This window comes from Schistocerca gregaria, chromosome 5, assembly GCF_023897955.1.
Source record: "Schistocerca gregaria isolate iqSchGreg1 chromosome 5, iqSchGreg1.2, whole genome shotgun sequence".
Taxonomy (NCBI): Eukaryota; Metazoa; Arthropoda; class Insecta; order Orthoptera; family Acrididae; genus Schistocerca; species Schistocerca gregaria.
Genome location: NC_064924.1, coordinates 413,946,931 through 413,970,964, shown reverse-complemented (window position 1 = coordinate 413,970,964; position 24,034 = coordinate 413,946,931). Strand labels below are relative to the sequence as shown.

General features: G+C 44.6%; 2 protein-coding genes across 3 annotated transcripts in view; one reads left to right on the top strand and one right to left on the bottom strand.

The window, feature by feature from the left end:
- Positions 1-24,034, bottom strand: part of LOC126272269 (mediator of RNA polymerase II transcription subunit 20) — a 526,313-nt gene that overhangs the window by 162,356 nt on the left and 339,923 nt on the right. The gene's annotated exons all lie outside the window — the stretch shown is intronic.
- LOC126272268 (facilitated trehalose transporter Tret1-2 homolog) overlaps positions 607-24,034 on the top strand; it is a 342,290-nt gene continuing 318,862 nt past the window's right edge. The window contains exon 1 of the mRNA XM_049975007.1: positions 607-733. Coding sequence (XP_049830964.1) covers positions 710-733 — 24 coding nt within the window. The 5' untranslated portion in view covers positions 607-709. The remainder of the gene's footprint in view (positions 734-24,034) is intronic.

The following is a 24,034-nucleotide window of genomic DNA, read 5'->3' as shown; positions in this document are numbered from 1 at the left end:
TCACAGGAAACGGTTCAAATGGCTCTGAGCACTATGGGACTTAACCAGTCCCCTAGAACTTAGAACTACTTAAACCTAACTAACCTAAGGACATCACACACATCCATGCCCGAGGCAGGATTCGAACCTGCGACCGCAGCAGTCTCCCGGTTCCGGACTGAGCGCCTAGAACCGCGAGACCACCGCGGCCGGCACAGGAAACGGAGAAGGGAACATATGGACATCCTGCGTTCTTCCCGCCTCGACTGCGGCATCGTCAGAGAAGGGCTGATCGGCATGTAAACAGATATCAGCCGCAGCCTCGGTCGCTGGCGCTCCACGGCACCAGTTGGCACACCTCCACGAGACGAACTCGCCCCGAGGGCTTGGGAAGTTTAAATGCCGGCGGACGTCCGGCGGCGGCACGGCGAGCTTGCCGCGCAGTGGAGCCTGGAAGCCAGGGGCCGGGACAGACGGAAGACACACACGCCCCTCTCCAGCGCGTGGCTGGCGAGTTCTATAGTGAGTGGCGAGCTCGGTGGAGGGGGTGTGCGCTGGTGTGGAGGGCAGCAGGTAAGAAACGGCGGGCACGCGCCCGCTGCCAGCTGCTCCGGCCGGCACAGTGCCGCGCCGGCCGCCACGCGCGACGAACGCGGGTCTCCACCAGCGAGCAGCAGCTGCCGCCGAGGGCGCACGCAGCGCAGCTGCCGGCGGTGCGCCCACCAGCGCCATGGCGCGCGAACAGCTGTACAAGGTAAGCCGCGGCGGCGGCGGCGAGCTGCAGTAGTGGAGTCTGCAGTGTGCAACATCAACGTGCTCACTCTTCGAGCCGCCCGCTGTGACCGAGCGGTTCTAGGCGCTTCAGTCCGGAACCGCGCTGCTGCTACGGTCGCAGGTTCGGATCCTGCCTCGGGCAGGGCTGTGTTTGGTGTTCTTAGGTTAGTTCACTTTAAGTAGTTCTAAGTCTAGGGGACTGATGACCCAAGATGTTAAGTCCCATAGTGGTTAGAGTCATTTGAACAATCTCTTCGAAACGATGACATGCAAGTCTTACGGAGCGTAGAAAGAAACGCGAACTAGTCGTACGTCATACATGTTTTCAAGCAGAACATAGATCTTCAGAGAGGACAGCATTTCTATAAATATGTTTACGAACAGGCGCCTGCCTTGAGCAAACACAAATTTGTCCTTTTTCACCCACGTATGTTTCGGAGAAGTTTCACAGTCATCAGAGGGTTCGTTTCATTTTCTTAATAACACATACTGATGCTCACGTAGCTGTCTGCCATCCATATTAGCTTTGCAATATGCTATTAAGAAAATGAAATGAACCCTTTGATGCCGAAACTTCAACGAAACATGTTCGGATGAAAAAGATGAAAATTATGTTTTCTCAAGGGTCAAACCTTTCACAAAACTTATGTATTTGAAAGCAAACATGGACCAAAGGTCAGCTTCAACCTCAATATAGTATTTCGAGTTGGTGTTCTCTGCCAATGTGAATTAATGCAAGGTAGTGCGCACGAACAAAGGGAAGATCCCGGCAGATTTATTACAACAATTGTGGTAAACTTCTAGACTCCGTCACAACTCTTGCGGTATTGCTACGGAGAGGTACGACGTGAAATGAAGCCTTGAAATCAGTGGTGGGGGAAGCCGAATTAGATGTCTTGGGGAGATTGCGATAATCTGCGCTACATCTGTTAAAGAAACCGCGGATCGTGTATCAGGCCTATGGGGCATGAACATAAAATAGAATTTGCGTAGATATTTCGGCAAACTAATAGCATGAAAATTCAGCCCTTAAACACCACTTCGACCTTCAAGGTGTGTCACACGTTCTCATCGATAATATTACAAAAGCAACAATATCAACTACGACGTCTAATTATCGATTTCAAAGTTCGATATCACATGTAAAGGACGTGTTTACTTTCAGGTCTGCTAAGGAAATAGCAAAAGTAGTAATTTCTATCTGGCTGAACATCGAATCTATATGAGGACAATCTTGTACAGTCTGCTCGGTTTATTTGGGTTGTTGTGCTTTATTTAACGTGCAAGAATGTGCCACTCTTAATTTCACAATTTTTCTACGTACTGGCAAAGGTTAACATAAACTTCTACAGGAGTATGTTGAAGAATTCATGTAGTGATGGTATAACGAAACAGAAGCATAATTTGCACAACACATTCAATATTTATTTGCATACATGGTGTAGAAGATACTGTGTATGGGTTAATCAGACGAAGCTAGCGGAAAATATAGAATTTACTAAAAGACATACAGAGTCGTACAGTTGATGAACGCAACTGTTGGGCGTGACAACTAGTTTACATTGTAGACTAGCTGTCTCTTGAGTATTGTTTACTAACAGACAGTTACGTTTTATATCTATGATGTTTATACATAGTTACTTGCGACAACGATACCAAAAACGAATATAAGTGGCAAACAGTGCCTCAACCTGTTCATGATGTACATGTTATATACTCGCAGGTGCGCAGTGATATTGGACGTTATATGTGAAATTTATCGCGTGTTTCGTCAACAACTATGTCTAAAGCGATGGCCGCAAATTTCCGCCTACTCTGCGTGCGGCAAGCATCTCTCTCGACGATGAAAACAAAAATTAACCGCGAAAAATAACAGGCAGCTATTTCTGCCTTGAGGAATCCAATTTGTGGATGATAATTCTCGGGAACCATTCTCCACAGAAATACGATTTCCATTGTTTGTGTAGCTGCATCCACAGCTGAGAACGCCATCAACTCTGCCGCGCCTCTTTGGTCGCTGAAGCCCAGCCAAGAGCGCGCACGCACGCACACACACACACACACACACACACACACACACACACACACACACACACACACACGTTGGCACTGACTCCCTGCAGAGTCAACGACCAGGGGGCCCGTATCACTGCACTGACTCACAGAGGACCACGTGTGTCGCGGATCATTCACTGTCGTAGAAAACAAGAACCTCGTGATCCTGTTTCGTAATTGCCCCCGGCGTAGACAGAAACTTATTTCAGAGACTAAAGACAGACAGACGTGTGGTTGTTACGATGGTCAGTGGTTTCGATGCGTTATTTTCGATGTTCAGCAATCTCATCCTGTTGCATGACGTTCGAGATGCATTTCTGACTTGAATACGTTACGCTGTTGTTGTGGCCAGAATGCAACTGGAACAATGTGTTTTCAGCAGAAAAATAATAATTATAAATCTGTCACAGACGTCCATTTCTTACAGTGTGATACAGTAACAGATGAAGTTACTATTTTGTTTTGATATATGATGCGACAGGTTCTCCAAATTTTTGTAATTTATACTGAAAAATTTTGCCTCGTTGTTTTATGTAATTAAGCTTATTTACACAGAAACATTATTTATAACTGCCAGGCAGACACATTTTCCGCTCTTTTTCTCTGTTGCATCATTTAGAAACTGTGTTATGATACCGCATCAAACACGTGACATTTTTCACATGCTGTACCAATGGCCGGGTCATCCTTTATTCCACACTTCGGCCTCAAATAACTCTCCATTACAACAAATGAAATGCACTGCGGATTACAAAGTACGATAGTCACAGTTCAACAACCCGTCGACATTTAGGCCATTCGAGATGGATACTAGGCTAGCCTGAGCAAGTATTAGATAGAAAATTAACCGTCGCTTACTTGAAAAAATCTTCTCGCATGAGTCTCAAGTGATTTAGAAAACCTATGGAAACATCAGTCAGGATGAACTGGCCCAGAAATAAACTATACTGTTCCCGAAGATCCGTCCAGCGATTATATCAATGTGCTACATCTATCAGTCATCAAAAAATGGTTCAAATAGCTCTGAGCACTATGGGACTTAACATCTGAGGTCATCAGTCTCCTAGAACTTAGATCTACTTAAAGCTAACTTATGTAAGGACATCACACACATCCATGCCCGAGACAGGATTCTAACGTGCGACCGTAGCGGTCGCGTGGTTCTAGACTGAAGCGCCTAGAGCCGCTCGGCCACACCGGTCGGCTGCAGTCATCAAGTAGTAGTGTTCATTTCTGCTGGTGCAGTAATATGTAGAACACAAGAACAAATATTAAATATGTCATCCGAAGCATCTGTTCTTTTCGACAGGTTTACTTTTCCCTGTGAATGACACGCTGATTCTGCAGGTCATTTTCCTTGCCAGACTCAGAATTGCATTGAGTGTTTCTACATTTAAGTAAGAAACAGGCGTTCCTACATGATTACAGCGTGTCATATTCGGTCGGTGCCACCTGAGATTATATAAGATGTATATCATGAGCGGATTGAGGCACTGTTTAGCGGTATTGTAAAACCTCCCCTACCGTATTGCATGGACTGTGAAGACGTTTTCACTGTTTGACTTCCAAAACAATCCGTTTGCCACTCATATTCGTTTTTGGTATAGTTGCCTCAAGTAACTATGTATATAAACATCATAGATATAAAACGTAATTGTCTGTTAGTAAACAATACTCAAGATATAACTAGTCTACAATGTTAATTAGTTGTCACGCCCAACTGTTGTGTTCATCAACTGTACGACTCTGTATATCTTTTTGTAAATTCTATATTTTCCGCTAAGTTCGTTTCATTAACCCATACACAGTATCTTCTACACCATGTATGCAAATAAATATTGAATGTATTGTGAAAATTGTGCTTCTGTTTCGTTATACCATCACTATATGAATTCTTCAACATACTCCAGTATAAGTTTATGTTAACCTACGCCAGTATGTAGAAAAAGTGTGAAATTAAGAGTAGCACATTCATGAACGTTAAATAAACAGCCCAAATAAACCTTGCAGACCGTACAAGATTGTCCTGATAATTGCATTGAATTTTTCAACATTTAAGTAACAAAGAGGCGTTCTTACATGATTACAGCGTGTCATATTCGGTCGATGCCAATCGAAAGATACGCTATACTTTTGAAAATGTAACGACAAAGAAGAGATATTTGTACTTCAAATAACGAAGAGATAGGAAAACTCATTATCAGACGCTTGATACTGCCCAGGCTGTCTGTCAGCGTCCCATTCCGATACTGACCGGAAAACTAAAAATACTAGAGAGGATCCTTCTGCGTACTGGGTCAGTAGGTCGAGGCGGAACTCAACTATTGAAGTAAAACAGATGGTTTGGCTGTAGTGGTGTTCGCTCTTTGTGTACGCTTCAGTTGTGAAACAGCTTGCGCCGGTCAGAACTTGCGGAGCACCCTGCAGAGACGCCCCCGGCCCGCCGCCGGGTTACGATGTGGGCGGGTCAGCTGCCAAATTTAAGTTTCGCGCCGACCTTGGTGGGAACCGTTCAACTCGGGCCGCCGGCGTCGCTAAGCGGGCTTCTGAGGGTTGGCGGACCTGCGGTCGGGCGGCGGGAAGCAAAAATACCTCGGAAGGTGCGGCGGGCTGCTTGCGGGACGCTCGGCGCACCAGCAAACAGCTGAGCGCGCCGCGCCAGGTGCCGGGCGCCGACCTCGGACAAGATCAGCTGGGCGGTCCTCCTGCAGACACTGCCAAATGCCAGCGCAGTCACTACTCCTGGCGCTCTATCTGCTCCCGTCTGCATCAGCAAGAAGGGAAATCAAAGTGACAGCCTATGTCTAAATCAAATGATCTACCCCTTTTCTGTCCCTTATTCGTTAAAAAGGACAGCGCAACGTCAGGAGCTACGCTTCTCACGTATTGACATCATATTCCGTTCCATCGAGGAAACGGATTCTTGAAGGTGATCACGTACTCTGAATATGTAGTGTAATGGTAGGTACCTTCTGCCACGTGCATCAATGTGCCGCGTAGTGCACGTGTAGAGGTACTCTATGAGTTACCAGTTGTTTAACTAAATTTTTCCTTTTTGTGCTACAGCTTTTATATTGAATAAAATGTTCTCGGGTTTTCCCACCGCTTCAATTGCTTAAAACTACACGAGCTTTCGGCCTAGCACTCCTTGGCCATTGTCAAGTGGTATGACTGCCAGTGAGCTGTTGGTGTGCCCTTACACAGGGTGTTACAAAAAGATACGGCCAAACTTTTAGGAAACATTCCTCACACACAAATAAAGAAAAGATGTTATGTGGACATGTGTCCGGAAACGCTTAATTTCCATGTTAAAGCTCATTTTAGTTTCGTCAGTATGTACTGTACTTCCTCGATTCACCGCCAGTTGGCCCAATTGCAGGAAGGTAATATTGACTTCGGTGCTTATGTTGACATGCGACTCATTGCTCTATAGTACTAGCATCACGCACATCAGTACGTAGCATCAACAGGTTAGTGTTCATCACGAACGTGGTTTTGCAGTCAGTGCCTGTCCCGACAGGCAGAGGTTCGAAGCAATTGATCGGCGTCGTAGGAAGCACAGAACATTCTAGCCTATGACTCGCGACTGGGGAAGACCTAGAACGACGAGGACATCTGCAATGGACATGGCAATTCTTCGTGCAGTTGACGATAACCCTAATGTCAGCGTCAGAGAAGTTGCTCCTGTACAAGGTAACGTTGACCACGTCACTGCATGGAGCGTGCTACGGAAGAACCAGTTGTTTCCGTACCATGTACAGCGTGTGCAGGTACTATCAGCAGCTGATTGGCCTCCATGGGTGCACTTCTGCGAATGGTTCATCTAACGATGTGTCAATTCTCATTTCAGTGCAAATGTTCTCTTTACGGATGAGGCTTCATTCCAACGTGATCAAATTGTAAATTTTCACAATCAACATGTGTGGGCTGACGAAAATCCGCATGCAATTGTGCAATCACGTCATCAACACAGATTTTCTGTGAACGTTTGGGCAGGCATTGTTGGTGATGTCTCGACTGGGCCCCATGTTCTTCCACCTACGCTCAATGGAGCACGTTAGCATGGTTTCATACGGGATATTCTACCTGTGCTGCTAGAACATGCGCCTTTACAAGTACGACACAACATGTGGTTCATGCACGATGGAGCTCCTGAACTTTTCAGTCGAAGTGTTCGTACGCTTCTCAACAACAGATTCGGTGACCGATGGATTGGTAGAGGCGGACCAATTCCGTGGCGTTCACGCTCTCCTGACCTCAACCCTCTTGACTTTCATTTATCGGGGCATTTGAAAGCTCTTGTCTACGCAACCCCGGTACCAAATGTAGAGACTCTCCGTGCTCGTATTGTGGACGGCTGTGATACAATACGCCATTCTCCAGGGCTGCATCAGCGCATCAGGGATTCCATGCGACGGAGGGTGGATGCATGTATCCTCGCTAACGGAGGAAATTTTGAACATTTCCTGTAAAGAAGTGTTTGAAGTCACGCCGGTACGTTCTGTTTCTGAGTGTTTCCATTTCATGAGTAATGTGATTTGAAGAGAAGTAATAAAATGAGCTGTAACATGGAAAGTAAGCGTTTCCAGACACATGCCCACATAACGTATTTTCTTTCTTTGTGTGTGAGGAATGTTTCCTGAAAGTTTGGCCGTACCTTTTTGTAACACCCTGTATACGCTAGCTGCCGGCTGTGACGCCACTGGTGCCCGTGACGTTGCCATATATGAGGATGTTTTGAGTCGGCGTTCGATGTGCCCTCTTCAAGCGCGCGATCGCTGGATCCCACGCAGCGCCGAGCTGCAAGCCACCGTCTCTATTCAGGGTGTTTGCGGTAATTTTTATTTCACTAGCTCCCTTTATTTAACTGTCCCAGAAGCCGTTAGTGCGAGCCACGACAGAGGTATCGTCAAATTTTATGTGGTGACCGTTTTCTAACGCATGCTCAGCTGACGCAGATTTCTCTGGATAGCGTAGGCGATAATACCTCTCGCGTTCTTTCCTGCGTTGTTCCACAGTGAGCACTGTTTGTCCGATGTACTTCTGGCCACACTCACAAGGTATTTGATAGACTCCAGGTGTTCTGAGACCTACTCCGTCTTTAATTGGTCTCAGTAATTGCCGGATTTTCGTTGGAAGCCTGAAGATCGATTTGATCTTGTGTCATTTCAACAGGCTTATCTTGCCCGACACAGAGCCACTGAACGGCAGCAAAGCAAGTTTCTTTTCCTGCTCTTCAAAATGGCTCTGAGCACTATGGGACTTAACTTCGTAGTAGCGACCGCAGCGGTCGCGCGGTTCCAGACTGTAGCGCCTAGAACTGCTCGGCCACCGCGGCCGGCTCCTGCTCTTCGTCGGTGGTCTTATTCTGATATTTCCCAGAAATCACTTCTTTCACTTGATGGGCGCTGTAGCCGATATTCCTGAAAACCTTGCTTAGGTGGTTCAGTTCATGGGGCGGGTTATCGTCGTCTGATATTACTCTTGCACGATGCACCAATGTTCGTAAGACTGTGCGCTTCTGTGCTGGATGACGATGGCTGGTGACGTGCAGGTACAGGTATGTGTGAGTGGGTTTCCTGTGGACGCTGTGGCCAAGCCACCCGTTTCGTTGACGGTGGACAAGGACGTCGAGGAAGTTCAGTGCATTATCTTTTTCGACCTCCATGGTGTACAGGATATTACTGCATTCATACAGCTTTTATATTGCTTTTACCTCGTTCGTTCTTTCTAGTACACAAACATTTCAGCCTTTAGTTGTACACTTAGTTTTTAGTGTTGTTAAGAATTTCATACGCCTTGTACATCACACGCAATGCAGGGGCTTCACTGCTCCACACAGACGACCAGATTCGACGAACAAGAACAACATGACACAGCAGTTATCTGAACAACACAGTCTACAGAATTCTAGACCACAAATTTTACTATATTTTCATGGAATCTGCGATACATCTATTACAAAGCTAACTGTCTCAACATTTTTTGCCGCAATTTCATTAATTTACGTTTTTCTATGTATTTTTAGTTTTATTATATGACCTTGGAATCTTTTCTGCAAATTAAGTTTTTAATAATTTGAAGATCTTAGACCACACGGCGAGTCTAAGTACAATAATTACAAGTGGTTTTGCATAAACGTATAATGGTTTCACATTTTAAATCCCGTTTGTCTTACTTTCCGTATTGTAATGAACGTGTCCAGGATAAAGGAGTACATTTCAGTAAAGAAGTAGATGTTTCCGCGACACGAGCGCCACTTTACGCCATCTTCACATTTACATAATCATTCAGATAACGTTAATAGTTTAGTTCATGGCACACAGCAATTATTGGGACGAGTTTTTATATAACAAGATACATTCACTTTTCATCTATTTTATTTGCTTTATATTCTTGTCTGATATATTTATCGTAAGTAACTCATAAGCAATTTTAATTTTTTTAAACATCGGTCTGTAGATCTGAAGATGACCCGTAGTGTATGAAATAATATATAACATATATATAATATATAACATAATATATAACATAATCGTTAAGATAGTGAACACAGGTCCGCAGACTGTGGCTACACCATACATATGAGGGGAAGAATGTTTCTTTACACCGTTTCAGGTCGTATTTAAGAAATCTGTGTTTTAGTTGATTTTTTTTAGGTTTAGCACTTCTACCTGTCGACTCACGAACTGTTTTGAATTTTTCGTTGATAGCACGAAGAGTCAGCCCATTAATTACAGCCTTCACTTGGCCGGAATGACACTTAAGATCATCCACGTGGGCAGACCCTCAAGCAAGTAAGTGAAAAGTACCCGTTGTTAAACAAAGCTTTCTATAATTCCTTGCAATTTACGAGTCTCCTTAGTTTTCATGCTACTTGATTCTCCGAAGCCAACGGCCTTGCCGCTGTGGTAACACCGGTCGCCGTCAGATCAGCGAAGTTAAGCGCTTTCGGACTTGGCTAGAAGTTGGATGAGTGACCGTGCGGGTCTGTCGAGCGCTGTGGCGACCGATGTGCACTAAACCCCTGTGACGCCAACTGAGGAGCTACTTGACTGAGAACTAGAGGCTCTGCTCACGCAAAACTGACAACGCCTGGGAGAGCTGTGTGCGGTGTCGTTGGGTCTTCCGAGGTCTGTACGAACGGAATTCGGGAGTTATACTACGAAAATTAGCTGTGAAATCTGGAAACTGATTATAACCCTCACGCTTGGATCGCGCCTCCAACCAATCAGTATAGATATGAAACTGCAGTTCCTGTGTTATTCCGATGTAATGCTCCTTCTGACATGCAAACATGAAGGAACAGGCCCTGCGACGGCAACAGCCATCATGAAATATATTAAATGTATCCGTAGTTGCGAATGTAGACTACTATCAGCTGCATGATGGAATGATGACAATCAAATTATAAATAATGGATGTACAGGTTGTAGACACATGACTGACGACAAATGAAAGCCGACCGCGGTGGTCTCGCGGTTCTAGGCGTGCAGTCCAGAACCGTGCGACTGCTACGGTCGCAGGTTCGAATCCTGCCTCGGGCATGGATGTGTGTGATGTCCCTAGGTTAGTTAGGTTTAAGTAGTTCTAACTTCTAGGGGACTAATGACCACAGCAGTTGAGTCCCATAGTGCTCAGAGCCATTTGAACAAATGAAAATTTGAGTTTGGCTGTGAGTCGTGTTCGGATAGTCAAATGCTGTAGCGACTGGTCGCGATATGCGGCAAATACAGGTTCCAGTCCCGCCCGGCACAAATTTTCCCTGTCGTCATCGCATTACACAGTAGTCCATATTCGACACTGCGAATACATTTCGTGTAAATCAATAAAGAGTTCACTGTCTATACGAGGAGGTCGATTTTATTACCTAAATCAAATTTGCCGACCGCGTCCGGCCATCCAGATAGAGGTTTCCCGTCACTTCCCTAAATCACCCCACGCAAATGGCGGGGTCATTCCTCTGAAAGGTCATGGCCTATTTCTTTCCCCATCCTTCCGTAATCGAAGTTTCTGCTTCGTGTCTAATTGGCCTAATGTAGCCAAGAATCAAACATAAGTCTTAATTTTAGGAAAAAATTTCTGAAAATGTCGTTTAGAGCACAACAATGTATGGTAGTGAATGAGATGTGGACTATGGGAAAACCGGAAAAAGAGGAGAATATAAGCATTTGAGATGTGGTACTGCAGAGAAGGTTTAAAATTAGTTGGACTGATAAAAATTAATGTCGTGTGACTAGGGCCTCCCGTCGGGTAGACCGTTCGCCGGGTGCAAGTCTCTCAATGTGACGCCACTTGTGCGTCGATGGAGATGAAATAATGATGATAAGGACAACACAACACCCAGTCCCTGAGAAAATCTCCGACCCAGCCGGGAATCGAACCCGGGCGCTTAGGATTGACATTCTGTCGCGCTAACCGCTCAGCTACCGAGGGCGGACAGTTGGACTGATAAGGTAAGGAGAGGAGGTTCTCCGCAGAATCGGAGAGAAAAGGAATATATGGAAAACAGGGACAAGAAGAAGGGGCAGAATGACGAGATACGTATTGAAGACACCAGCGATTAACTTCTATGGTGCAGAGGGAGCTGTAGAGGATTAAAAAAATGGCTCTGAGCACTATAAGACTTAACTGCTGAGGTCATCAGTCCCCTAGAACTTAGAACTACTTACACCTAACTAACGTAAGGACATCACACACATCCATCCCCGAGGCAGGATTCGAATCTGCGACCGTGGTGGTCGCGCGGTTCCAGACTGTAGGGCCTAGAACCGCTTGGCCACCCCGACCGGCGCTGTAGAGGGTAAAAAATGTAGAGGAAGAAGGAGATTAGAGTACATCCAACAAATAATTGCCACAGTAGAGGAACTCATGGCGGCTCGAATCAAACCAGTCAGAAGACCGATGACTAAAAAACTAAATAAATAATACATGAAAAGGAAAGATCCATAGTGGGGAGACACTGCAGGATGTAGAAATGACAGACATTGTTGTCTGTTTTGCACGTATGATGCTATTCTTTAATGCTCTAGTCCCCTTAGCCCAAATGTTCCTGTTTTGAGTGTAGCAGTCCAAAGCCTTTGTGAGGTCTCAAAATATAGTGGAAGAAGGGACTGGATGATAGTACATCTGTTAAGACATCAGCGAATAACTTCCACGGTACTAGAGGGAGATATAGAGGGTAACAACGAAGACAGAGATTGAGATACCTCCAAAAATAATTGAGGACATACGTTGCAAGTGCTACTCTGAGACGAAAAGGTTGGCACAGGAGAGTAATTCGTGGGGGGGAACATCAAACCAGTCTGAACACTGATGACGCAAAGTTGTGGGCAAAACGTTCCTTTCTCTTTCCAGTTGCTGAATTTTTTTAAGTTTTTGTTTCAAATCTGATAACTGCCTCAGCTAGCACCTTAAAAATGAAACTTGTTATGTGGCACTGTTGGCTGGGATATCCCACGAGGCAGGTTCAGCCTCCTGCAGAAGAGGGTGTTCTTCGTCCGCATATAATGACTCCTTTCCGTGCGGGTATGTGACAGTTGTGTCGTTTGTGTAGTTGTAGAGCGGAGGTGACTGTAAGGATTAGTGCGTAGTGTAGTTTTATGTTTGTGTTATATAATTATAACTACAGAAGGGAGTTAGTGAGGGTGCCGCCAATGCCTACGCCTCTTGGTTGACGCCGACGGATTGATCAGCATCAACAGTCACACACCATCACTTCATGAGACACAGCGGAGTGTTTTGGAATGTAATCCTGGACACTGGCGCACAGATCAGGAACTTCACCGCACCCTCTTCTCCGCTTCCGGCCACATACTGACAGTGAAAATTTCCTGGGCATACCCGTCGGTCCTAGTCAAAATGCGATGGGTATGTCTATGATCTTTTAACGTTATTGCGCCTGCTGATGCGCCTTTAAGCCGCGAAACCGGTTAGTGTTTTAATGAACAACAGTTTTACCAGCTGTTAGTGGAGTTCTTCCTAACATCATGCCTTTCAACAACTGTGGTTACCTGGAATATGAAATAGTTCGCGACTGAAATTTTCGTCCAGCACCAGGATTCGACAGCCTAACATCCAAGTCGAGCGACACCGCACAGATGTGCGTTATCGACCTCGGTTTACGGAAAAATGGAAAGCAGGAACGTTAGTGTTTAACTCATCTCGACAGCTAGGTCATTAGAGACGGAGGAGAAGTTCGGATTCGGAAAGGATGGGGAACGAAATTGGTCGTGTATTTGCCTTAAGCGGTTTCCCTAAATCACAGAAAACTTAAAACTGGATTGCCGGACGGGGATTTGAACCTCCGTCCTCCCGAATGCGAGCCCAGTGTACTCATCGGTTACGGAGGCGGGTAGTGCCATAAGACGGGAAGGAGACTGGCAGAGGATGTAGAACGCCCCAATAGACGCTAGCGATTTCTAGAACACTTGACCCAACTCTTCTACAGACGGAAATAAAGCAACGAGTCTGCAGACTGGAGCTAATATTAGCGGATCGGCGATAGCTCCTGGAAATAGGATTTGTGTGGCTGCTACATATTGGAGATGGGCGGCCTGCTTTCCCCGTGACCGGCTGTTTTATTTTTTTATTCCGGGGGCCGGCGGGCGCCTTCCTGTTTAAGCTGCGGCGCGGCTGTTTGGAAACAGGCGGGAGGCGCGTTCTTCCTGCTGTCAAGCTCCGGTTGACGTCGCAGCCGCCTCCGGCCGCCCTCCGCGCCACGACAAGTGTTTGCACAGCGAGCGCTGAGTGTTACGCAACGACACACCTAGCGCGTCCCGCCGTATCTCGGTAGTGAGTGGCAGTTATGAAGAGGTCCCACGCATTTTTACTCCACAGTGCCCTCGGTTATCTGTTAGACTTTTCTTCTATCGAGCCTCTGGGCGAAAACATTACAACGCACTACAAACATCAATTGCTACATTTCGGACATGTCCGAAAGAACCGATACCATTAATAGAGATATATTCCGCCCGAAGGGTAGTATGATCATTCAGTGCAGAGCACTCTTTGCCCGACTTCATGCGGGACTTAGCGTGATGCGACGAATAGATAGATGAAAAAGGGCTAGGGGACGATACTTTGGCAGAGTGCGGCTCACAGTAATTTGAACTGAGAGGAAGGGGGGCGGGTGGGAGGCGTCGTGTAGTCCGTGCAGTTGTTGCCACTCTGCCATAGAGGCGTACGTGGTTAACGCAGCAGACCCAATTCCGAATCCCGACCTTGATACAAATTTTCATTTCTCGCCAATGAATTCTTTCATTGCCTGAATGTGGCAGAGATCTAAATTTCTCCTTTCCGAATATATTCTGTATCCAGCCACGGGATCAAACGCAGAAATGGTGTCTGCTTCTTCGGACATGGTTCAAATGGCTCTGAGCAATATGGGACTTAACATCTATGGTCATCAGTCCCCTAGAACTTAGAACTACTTAAACCTAACTAATCTAAGGGCATCACACAACACCCAGTCATCACGAGGCAGAGAAAATCCCTGACCCCGCCGGGAATCGAACCTGGGAACCCGGGCGCGGGAAGCGAGAACGCTACCGCACGACCACGAGCTGCGGACCTTCGGACATGTCCGACAAAACACACACCACTCACAGACCCATATAGATACTCATGGCAAGATTGTAATTAATGCAATATACCAATTTGAGGGTCAGAACATCGTGTCCATATTGTCAGGCATCTCTCGAAATCACTATTGACTGTTTCCTCAGATACCCATTATAAAAGCTAAGCATCTCCAATTATAACAACCACAACCGGCCTGTATCATTCGGCAATATGCAAGTGGAATTAAAAGTAAAGACGTCGGTGTCACCAAGGTTAAGTGCCCTAATTCCGTCCCGGCTCCAAATTTCCGGCTCCAGGAATTTCCGGTTTTCACAGATGGTAACAAATATTTAACTGCGTGAGCATGCGTGATCTCATTCCATTGTCTTGTTGAGAGAGCCTCTTGTATGCAGCACGTACGAGAGAATTCATTTATTACGCTGTTGCAAGTTGTGCAGCAGACGAATTAACAGCTTTCTAATGTGAGCACTGATCTGTGTTCAAATACTGGGATGTATTTCAGTCGTGTGCTGTTATCTGTGCGGTATAATCACTACAGTCATGGGTTTGGCGTATATTATTGTAGAAAACGATACTGTAAGTCTGGGGAGGTTCATAATGCCATCCCCCTTGCACCTCCTATTTTCGTTTCGGGGATGAAATTTGGAACTGTTACTAAAACTTGATTTTAAATGCTATTCAAAAAGATTATTTTACTGTTTTCATGACTTATGAGAATTTTTACTGGTAAAGTGATTATGAACCCTTTTCTTGTATTTCTGTTTTGCAGTGTTAATGTTTATGTCAACTACTGATTACATTTTAACACTTTAATTGTAACTTGGCTACAAGTGGAGAATAGATTCAGGAATACGCAAATCTTTAGCCTTTACCAAAACCTTTCATGGCATATGTATGTTCTAACCTACGAAGGTGACGAAATTTGGCATCCCTACGTTATATTTTTTACTTTCATTACCGGGTCGACCTGGAGCACAGATCGTATTTAGATCTAAAGATAGTGCTGCAAAGTGCCGTTGTCCAAAAGGACGGGGATGCCACAGTACAACTACACACAGCAAATCATTTTGTGCGACGGAGGGAAAGGGGGAGGGGCGCAGTGTGGTACTTTTTGTGAATCTATCACTAACTCCCTTACCTTCACTAACTCCCTTACTTTCACTCTTCATTCCTGTTCCAGTCGAGAATGGGCTCCGGGAGCAACGACTGTTCCGAATTTCTCTTATTTTAAACCCACATGTAGGAGGAAGCTACATACTTCATTCTTCCAAGAACGGAAGCTCTCGGAATTTTAACAGGAAAGCACACCGTGATGCACAACGCCTCTTCTGTAGTCTCTGCCACTAGAGTTGGCTGGGCACCCCCGCGATGCTTTCAGACTTACTAAATGAACCTGTAACGAAACGCACTGCTCTTCTTTGGATTTCCTTACTTCCTCTATAAATCCTGTCTGACACAGATCTCAGACTGATGTACAGTATTCATTTATTGGTCGCCCGAATGTTTTCTCAGCTACCTCCTTTATGGTTGGATTGTCCTTACCGAGGACACTTCCAATGAACCTCAGTCTGGCGTTTTCCTTACTTGCACTTAGTTTTACGTGATCGTTCCATTTTCAGCCATTCCATACAGATACTCCTACATGTTTAACAAACACAACTGCTTCCAGTGATTGTTCTACGATAGTGTTAGCGCATAATGATGGGTCTTTCTGCCAATTTTGTTTCTATTGACACTAATCTGCCCATCCCTGTACCGAGTGTCAACCGTCTGCATATCTTTCTGGATTTCGCTACAGTTTCCCAGCGTTGCGGCTTATCTGTAAACAGCACCAGTAGCTGTTGCTACATCACCATTTTGGACAGACTCCGCTTTGCAGCGTTATCTTCAGATCTAAAGAAAAGGTAATCAGAATTTTAAAAAATGTAGCTGGATTCCCACAACGAGTTTTTTTACCATCCCGTAATACTAGCAGTGGCCACTGTATTCCTAAGACGTCGTATATTCAATAATGAAACGCACAGTTTTTGCGTTAGTGACCTTTTAATGTAAAAAATATTCGCCCAGTGAAATCCCAATCTTCTTTCAGGACTGTCAAAAAGCTGAATACGGCACTTGCACTGACTTTTGCGTTTCAACGGACCAATGACGACACATACAACATATGCGCGGTATTTAACACATTATGTTTCTAGATTCTTTAGTACACGATTTGTGCAGTGGCTCAACCAATGAAAACACATAATTTTAGTTATATCGCGCAAAATGAAGTCTACCATTCCGGAAACTTTTTATTCGTTATCTCGTGCGTGGTGTAGACTACGCGCCTATCTAATTAATTCATGAGCAAGTGGCTCTCCCTAGACAGTATCTTCAAAATTGTGGAAAATGGCTTCTGCGTAGGGCTACAAGATAATTTTATATAATCTCGTATCTGTAAATCGCTAATCGCTACTTGCTTCTTAAAAATAGTTAACAGTAGGAGTGCTCAACGTAACGTTGTTACACACCTAAAAATTTACATTGCAGTAAGTCACGGCTTTCTAAACAATTTACAGAATATATTAAAGCACTGGATGCATTCGGGACCTTTTTTTTCCAAAAAAAGCCACACCGTATGAAAAGTTATGGTAAATTCCTGTACATACAAAGGGAATGGGGGTGTGATGAAAATGGAAAGATGAGTTTCACTACACATTTGACACATCAAAAAGGCTTTGAAAATTACAAAAAATCTAAATGATCCGTGTCCAACTGTCGAATAGTGTTAAGCACTGAAACATCAATTTCAAAAATAAATAATAATAATACTATCTGTCGGTAAAACTACGGAAAAACCGACGTTTCAACAGGATCCTGTGGAGAATATAACTATGGTCTGGTACCGCGACGACTCGCTCGTTAACTTGTAGAATGGCCGATTATGTACGAGGATAGTAAGCGAAATAACAGACATATCTGTTGATTATGAACGCCCCCTTTGAATGCTTTTAGACAGAAGCAGGCAAACTGTCGGCATCGAATACCACCCCCTATTGCTTCTTTTTAGATTGTTTCACAAAAATACGAATAAAATTAAACTTCACAGGTATTCATTATGTTGATCTACCTTACCCCGTTACGCAATTTAGACACAAGGGATGATGGCACCAAGTCGATGAAGACAGTGGAGGATTCCAGTGGCATAGTCAACGATGTTAAACGACTCGTTTTCCCCAAATTTACCCAGTGGCAAAATGCATATAAGGTTTGCAGCGCTCGCTATACTCACATCTGACGCACGAAGCTTTTGCGGGAATCTACGTAACATAGCTTCTGCTCATGATTAATGTGTAAACTCTACAGTTTCACCTCAGTAAGACCGCAAGTATGTTAACTGTTGAAACCGAGAGATATTTTGAATGTTTGTTTAGATCTGCGAACCACGCTGTTACATTTCTGGAGCAAGTGAAACGTGCGTCAGACGGCTTAGTAAGCGACGACTGATAGAACCAAGGTGCAAGGTAAGTGGACTACGACCATATCTCGGAAACAGGGCCGTCACGTAAACCAGTTTAAAAAAATTACCAAGCTACGCTGCGACCAACAACGATATCCAAAACTCTTTATGAACTGAAATTTATTTTTTAAGAGTTTAGCTAGTCTTCTTTTTTTTCATTTCATTATCATATAACGTTCGGGTATTTTACAGAAATGAGAGCAACTACATGAAGGATCCACTGGAATACATAAAAATTATTATGAAACCGCAGTCCGTGCCACATAAAATGTTTTTGACTTCACATTCTGATACGACGAAATGAATGACGTGGCAACCTTGTACTCATTGTACCAGAATCAAACAATTTACAATACAGTAAAGGAATCTAAGAATTTATAACGTCTCGCCGACATCATGGTCACTGAAGATCTGCCACACAGCATGTTCATATAACTTTGTCAAATGTCACATCTGGTGTAGGTACGGTGTAAATTAAGTGCGCAAATGTCACGAATCCGATAGTAATTATTACATTAAGTGCTATGTTCTTTTATGTAAATGAGGAAGACTCTCGCGTTTTTTACACACATGGAATATGTAAACGTTGTTGACACGGGACAGTGTCGTCGTAAAAGGAACCATATGCACTGACACACTACACAGTGAGCTATCACTTGAGAATGGAATAATAGGCAGAAATCACCATCGTAGTGACTCAATAAACTTAACAACAGTCCAGGCGGCAAATATACTTTCTAAAATAGTTGCCATCTGTCGATTTCGTACCATTAAAAATTACGAGTTCAGTGCTGTCATCCATGCAGTCATGAATCGAGTCACAAACCTTGTCTGATAACAGGAAATTCGTATTTTATCACAAAGCGTCAGTGAACGGTATCCGATGGCTTCCGAAAGGCAAGGAAACCAGCATCAACCTGGGCGGCGTTGTCTACGGCGCTCTGGATTTCGTGGATGTGCTGTGTGTCGCATTCGCTCGATGAATGTTTTAGAGGGCCGACCCACACCTAGAACACGCACATACACCATGTGATCAAAAGTATCCGGACATCTGCTGGTGAACATTAATATTTGCTGTGTCCACCCTTCGCCTTTATTACGGCTTGAACTCTACTGAAAACACTTTCAATGAGATGTCTTAATGTCTGTGGAGGAATGGCAGCCCATTATTCCTAAAGAGCCGAAACCACATATGGTATTGACATTGGACGCGGGTATCTGAGAAGTGAAGTCTGCGTGTCAGACTCATCCCGAACGTGTGCCACTGGGTTCTGATCGGGACTGTAGGGATGCCATTCCACTTCAGGAATGTAGTTGTCCGCAAAACATTGCCTTACGGATGCTATGTTATAGGATGATGCTTTGTTGTGCTGATACAAAGAATCATCGATCTGAAATGATCCTCTACTGTAAACCTTACACAATGCTGTAAAATGTTCAAATGTTTCAGATGGCTCTGAGCACTATGGGACTTAACATCTGAGGTCATCAGTCCCCTAGAACTTACAACTACTTAAACCTAACCAACCTAAGGACATCACACACATCCTGCCCGAGGCAGGATTCGAACCTGCTTCCGTAGCGGCCGCGCGGCCACAACGGCCGGCCTGTAAAATGTGTTCACATTTCTCCCATTCAGCATTTTAGTAACCACGAAGGACAGCCCGACACCATAACACTATCCCCATCTATACTTCACTGTTGCCATCACAAGTAAAAGTAAATAACGTTCTCCAGGCCTTCACGAAACCCACACCCTTCCATCGGATAGCCACAGGTTAAGCAGTGATTCACCGTCCAAGTCACTCGTTTCCAGTGCTCCAGTGTTATGGTGTAGCTCTTTACTGTCCTCAAGCGTCGCTTAGCTTCCTCTACAGAGATATGTGGCTGATGACGGGCTACTCGACCACTGTACCCCATTCTTTTTAACTCCGTACATATAGTCAATGGGATAGTTGGACTGCTGGTAGCACTCGGGAACTCACGAGTGACTCCTTCCACTAACTTCATGCGACTTTTTACTACCATAGTCCCAAGTGCCCGACGATCCCTTGTCCGTCAGCACATGAGGTCTACCTGGTTTTGGTTTAGCTACGGTTGTTCGTTCTTGTTACCACTTCACAATCCCATCATCAACAGTAGGCTGACAGAAACGTCCCTCATGAAGATGGCATCCAGTAACGTTCGAAATCACTGACCTCCCGGGACCAACCCAATCTGCTGTTACTGTTTCTCTGTTGACAATACTTTCAACCTCCTCCTATAGTGGTGGGTCCGACTCTCGAAACATATAGCGATCAAATACGCGTTACAAGCAGGAGAGGCCCAATACTTTTCAACAGCATGTACGCATGACGAAAAGAGCAAAACGTGAGACGTGTGGAGAGTCGCCACGCCGGTTACCGCAGCGGCAGACAGGACAAGCAAGCGGCAGTGAGGACGACCCATTGTAGGCTGCCGGGCGGCTACCGCTTGCGGACAAGAGCGCCCTGTGTAGGGCGCTAGGCCCTTCGCCAGCCCCGTCACGACTCGGCTGCTGCAGTAATTACACTGCCGCCGCCACCGCGCCGTAAGGGGCCCCAACAAACGGCTATTAATTCACTTTAATTACGCCAGCAAATCCTGATATACGGCGACGCGCGCGCCTGTGTGTAAAACACCGCCGGAAGCGACCTGTGCCATCGCTGATCCGTTCTTCCTTTGAGAGGGTTGTCTGATCCTGGGATAAAACAGTGATTTAAATGACAGGTTCCTAGGAACTATATTAATGCTACGTTCACGACGGTCGCTATTTCAGCGGTTTCAATTCGGGGAAAGGCATCTGAGCTGTTACATGCCATTGCCATTACGTCAGCAGAACATTCTTCATAAAGAAAATAGAGGCAATAGAAACCAACAAGAAATGAATACATATCTTCAGGCGGAAGTGGGTCAAATAATAAGGTAAACCAAGAAAAAATATTTCCTCTACTTTGTTCTTCTATGTAAATGTTTGTTATTTTGATGTGTAGCCAATACAGTTGACTGGAGATCGACCCTGTTATTTAAACATGTAAAATATGAGAATGACGATACGTGCTCCTGAAACGTACCAGAACGCTAACACACAGACAACATTCTGTGTAATCTCGAGGGAGACACGCAGAAACGGAATATTGTTCCCCGTGTTTGGGGAACGATTTAGGCTGATTCGTTATTTGCTGTTTTATAAGCTCATTTTGCAAAACGAAGGAATTACGCTGGGCTGCTTCCCTTTAAAATAATTGTGATCCTCTTTCAACTCATTACCTCTCCTGTCTCGTGCCTCTTTCACTATATATTTGTTTTAAGCCAAATACGCCGCTCACGCCAATATCGTCGTTGCAATATATTTGCGAATCTTCGACTTCAGAAGGAATTTAAGAAATTGTTATACAAACGAAAAGAATCGTACAATATCCTTACGGCCCGCTTTAAGAGAGGACCGCACAGATTCCCATGAATGCAGAAATTTACACTATGAAAATTCCAACTGAAAAATGAAATTATTTGATTTATTGTCGTTCATTAAAACCAGGTTACAGGCAATATGGTAGCGGGTGACATCCTATACATCATAAAATTAATAAATAAAATTAGACTCTGCGCTGAATTTAATATAGAGACCGAGGAGCCACGGTAGTGAGTGGGGATATTGTGGCGGGATGGGGGGGGGGGGGGGGACGCGGGGGTTGGTGGGGGTTGGAAAGGCACAGTCTGGAATTCAGAATTTTGTCTCTAGGTATTCCTCATGGTGAATTTCAGAACGAACTGAAGAGGGGTAAGATTACTCTGACACGTGCATATTTTGCTACGAAATTAATAAATCACCTTAAAATTTTCCCGATGAATCGTGATGAACTGAATCGACACAAAAAAAAGCTATGAATAACAGAGCTATAATTATTTGAAAACGTCAGCCATTTGTATTTCCATTACGGTAGGAAAACTGATAATTACCGCCAACTGTGAGTACGTCTGGAGTGTTTACACTAACATTACCCTCATTTGCCACCATGTTACTGTTCACATCTGAAATTTTCTTTTCGTGTCTATTTACACTTTGTGCTTGCATGCATTTTTAAACATGTTACTACGGATCTTAGTTTAGCTTAGTACCATTAGAAAATAATTGAGAAGAGACGAACGTGAATACACACCGATAAGCCCAAACATTATGACCACTACCCACCGTGACGCTGGATGCCACCTGGAGGCGTGTCGGGTACGTGACTCCGTAGCAGAAGTATGTAAGCGGAGCAGACATGGACGGGGAATCACCCTACGGAAGATATGAGCTGCAAATGTGGAAATCCCCTGAGACAAGCGACTTTGACAAAGGGCAGATTATTACCACGCAGAGCCTGTGAACGAGTATCTCTAAAACGGCGAACCTGGTAGAATGTTTACGAGCAACTGTCCCGAGAATCTACGGCAAGAGACAGAACGACAGTGAAACTACCACTAGACGCTAAACTGTTGGACATCCACGACTCTTCACAGAACGTGCGGTTCGGAGGCTTATGTGTAGCAAAGTAGGATAGGTGGGTGTTCTGTGGCAGCACAATGCTGGTACACGCACAAGGAGCTCCGTAGCAGATCACTCATACGTGTTCACCTGTTGACCCAACGACACTGTCAATTACGAATGCAGCGGGCACGGGGATCATCGGGATTCGACCGTCATCAATGGAAACCTGTAAGCTTGTGTAGGTACATGGTAGAAGACCCTCAGGATATAGTAAAGTTAAAATTTATTAAAAACAACAAAATGAAACGCCTATCGACCATAAGCGTTGGCAAAGACGTTAATTATGAATGCGCCGTAAGGCGCAGAAAAAAATAAAAAAATAAGAAAACCACATTCATTTTCCCTTGTACATGATTTTGTTTCTGAAACTCTGGTACGTAGAAGTTTCTGTTAAGATGTGCGGCTGGGAGTGTTTTGTATCATATACGTTTCGAAATAAGAGAAGATTTGATATCAGTATTAAATATCTTTTATTCAAGTGAAGTGGAACAAAGTAAGGAGGATTTTCTTATTTTTGTCACGCACTGATGTCCTTGAAGTCTGCTGCCTTCATACGTCAGTGACATACGGCCCGGAGGGCGGTGTGCTGACCACATGCCCCTCCACATCCGCATACAGTGACACCTGTGGGCTGAGGGTACCGTCAGGCTTTCATGGCCTGTTCGAGCGGAGTTTAGTTTAGTTTTTAACCTCACTTATGCATTGTTTGTGAACTCACATTTTAATGAGCGTATAGGATTTTTTTTCCGTAAGAATTTCTGTTGATTAAGTTATGCTTTAATTATCTTAACCATGCGAACATATTTTATTATTGGTTTATAGTTTTTACAGATGCACCTGAAAATTGGACACACGTCTTGAAACCTGTTTGTACCTTCCTTTTTGAAATGAATAATTTTTACAACGGTATTGGATTTTATCATTGACGTTACGGAGATTCTCAACGAACTATATTGAGAGACATTACGACGGAGACGTTTTGTATCGCTGAGCGGTCTGCTCCTGAAATTCTGGGTGAGTACGTTCCACTTCCTCTCAGACACGTCTCCAGAAATAACCACGATGACAAAACCGTACAAATTACAGCTTAGACGTAGGTTTAACAACAATCATCCTTCGCTCGCGCAATTCCCGAATGGAGCAGGGATGGGAAGACAGAATGGTACTGGCAGTACCCTCTGTGACACACCGCAAGGTGGCTTGCGGAGTATGGGTTTATTTGTATTACATAAGAGCTTCTCGTCTCGTCATATACAATCGCACCAAAAGGTATTGGCACAGTTACATTTTAGTGGTTGTATGTTAAAGGAAACATGTTTCAGAACAGAACCCAGACACGTGCCACCTTACATTACATAGGTTGCAAATATGTCCAAATCACCTGTTCGTAAAGTAACATATAACGCCTAGGAATGCTTTGTATTAAATTCCGGGTGATATCAGGCGTAATTTTCGACCATTCCACCAGGACCACTTTCTCCAAGTCGTTTTTACCGGACGGACGCCTTTTTTTTACTTTTGTTCAAGATGAGCCCATAGGCTCTCAATGGGGTTCAAATCAGGGCTCTGAGGTGGTGTTAGAACCCTTCCGGGGC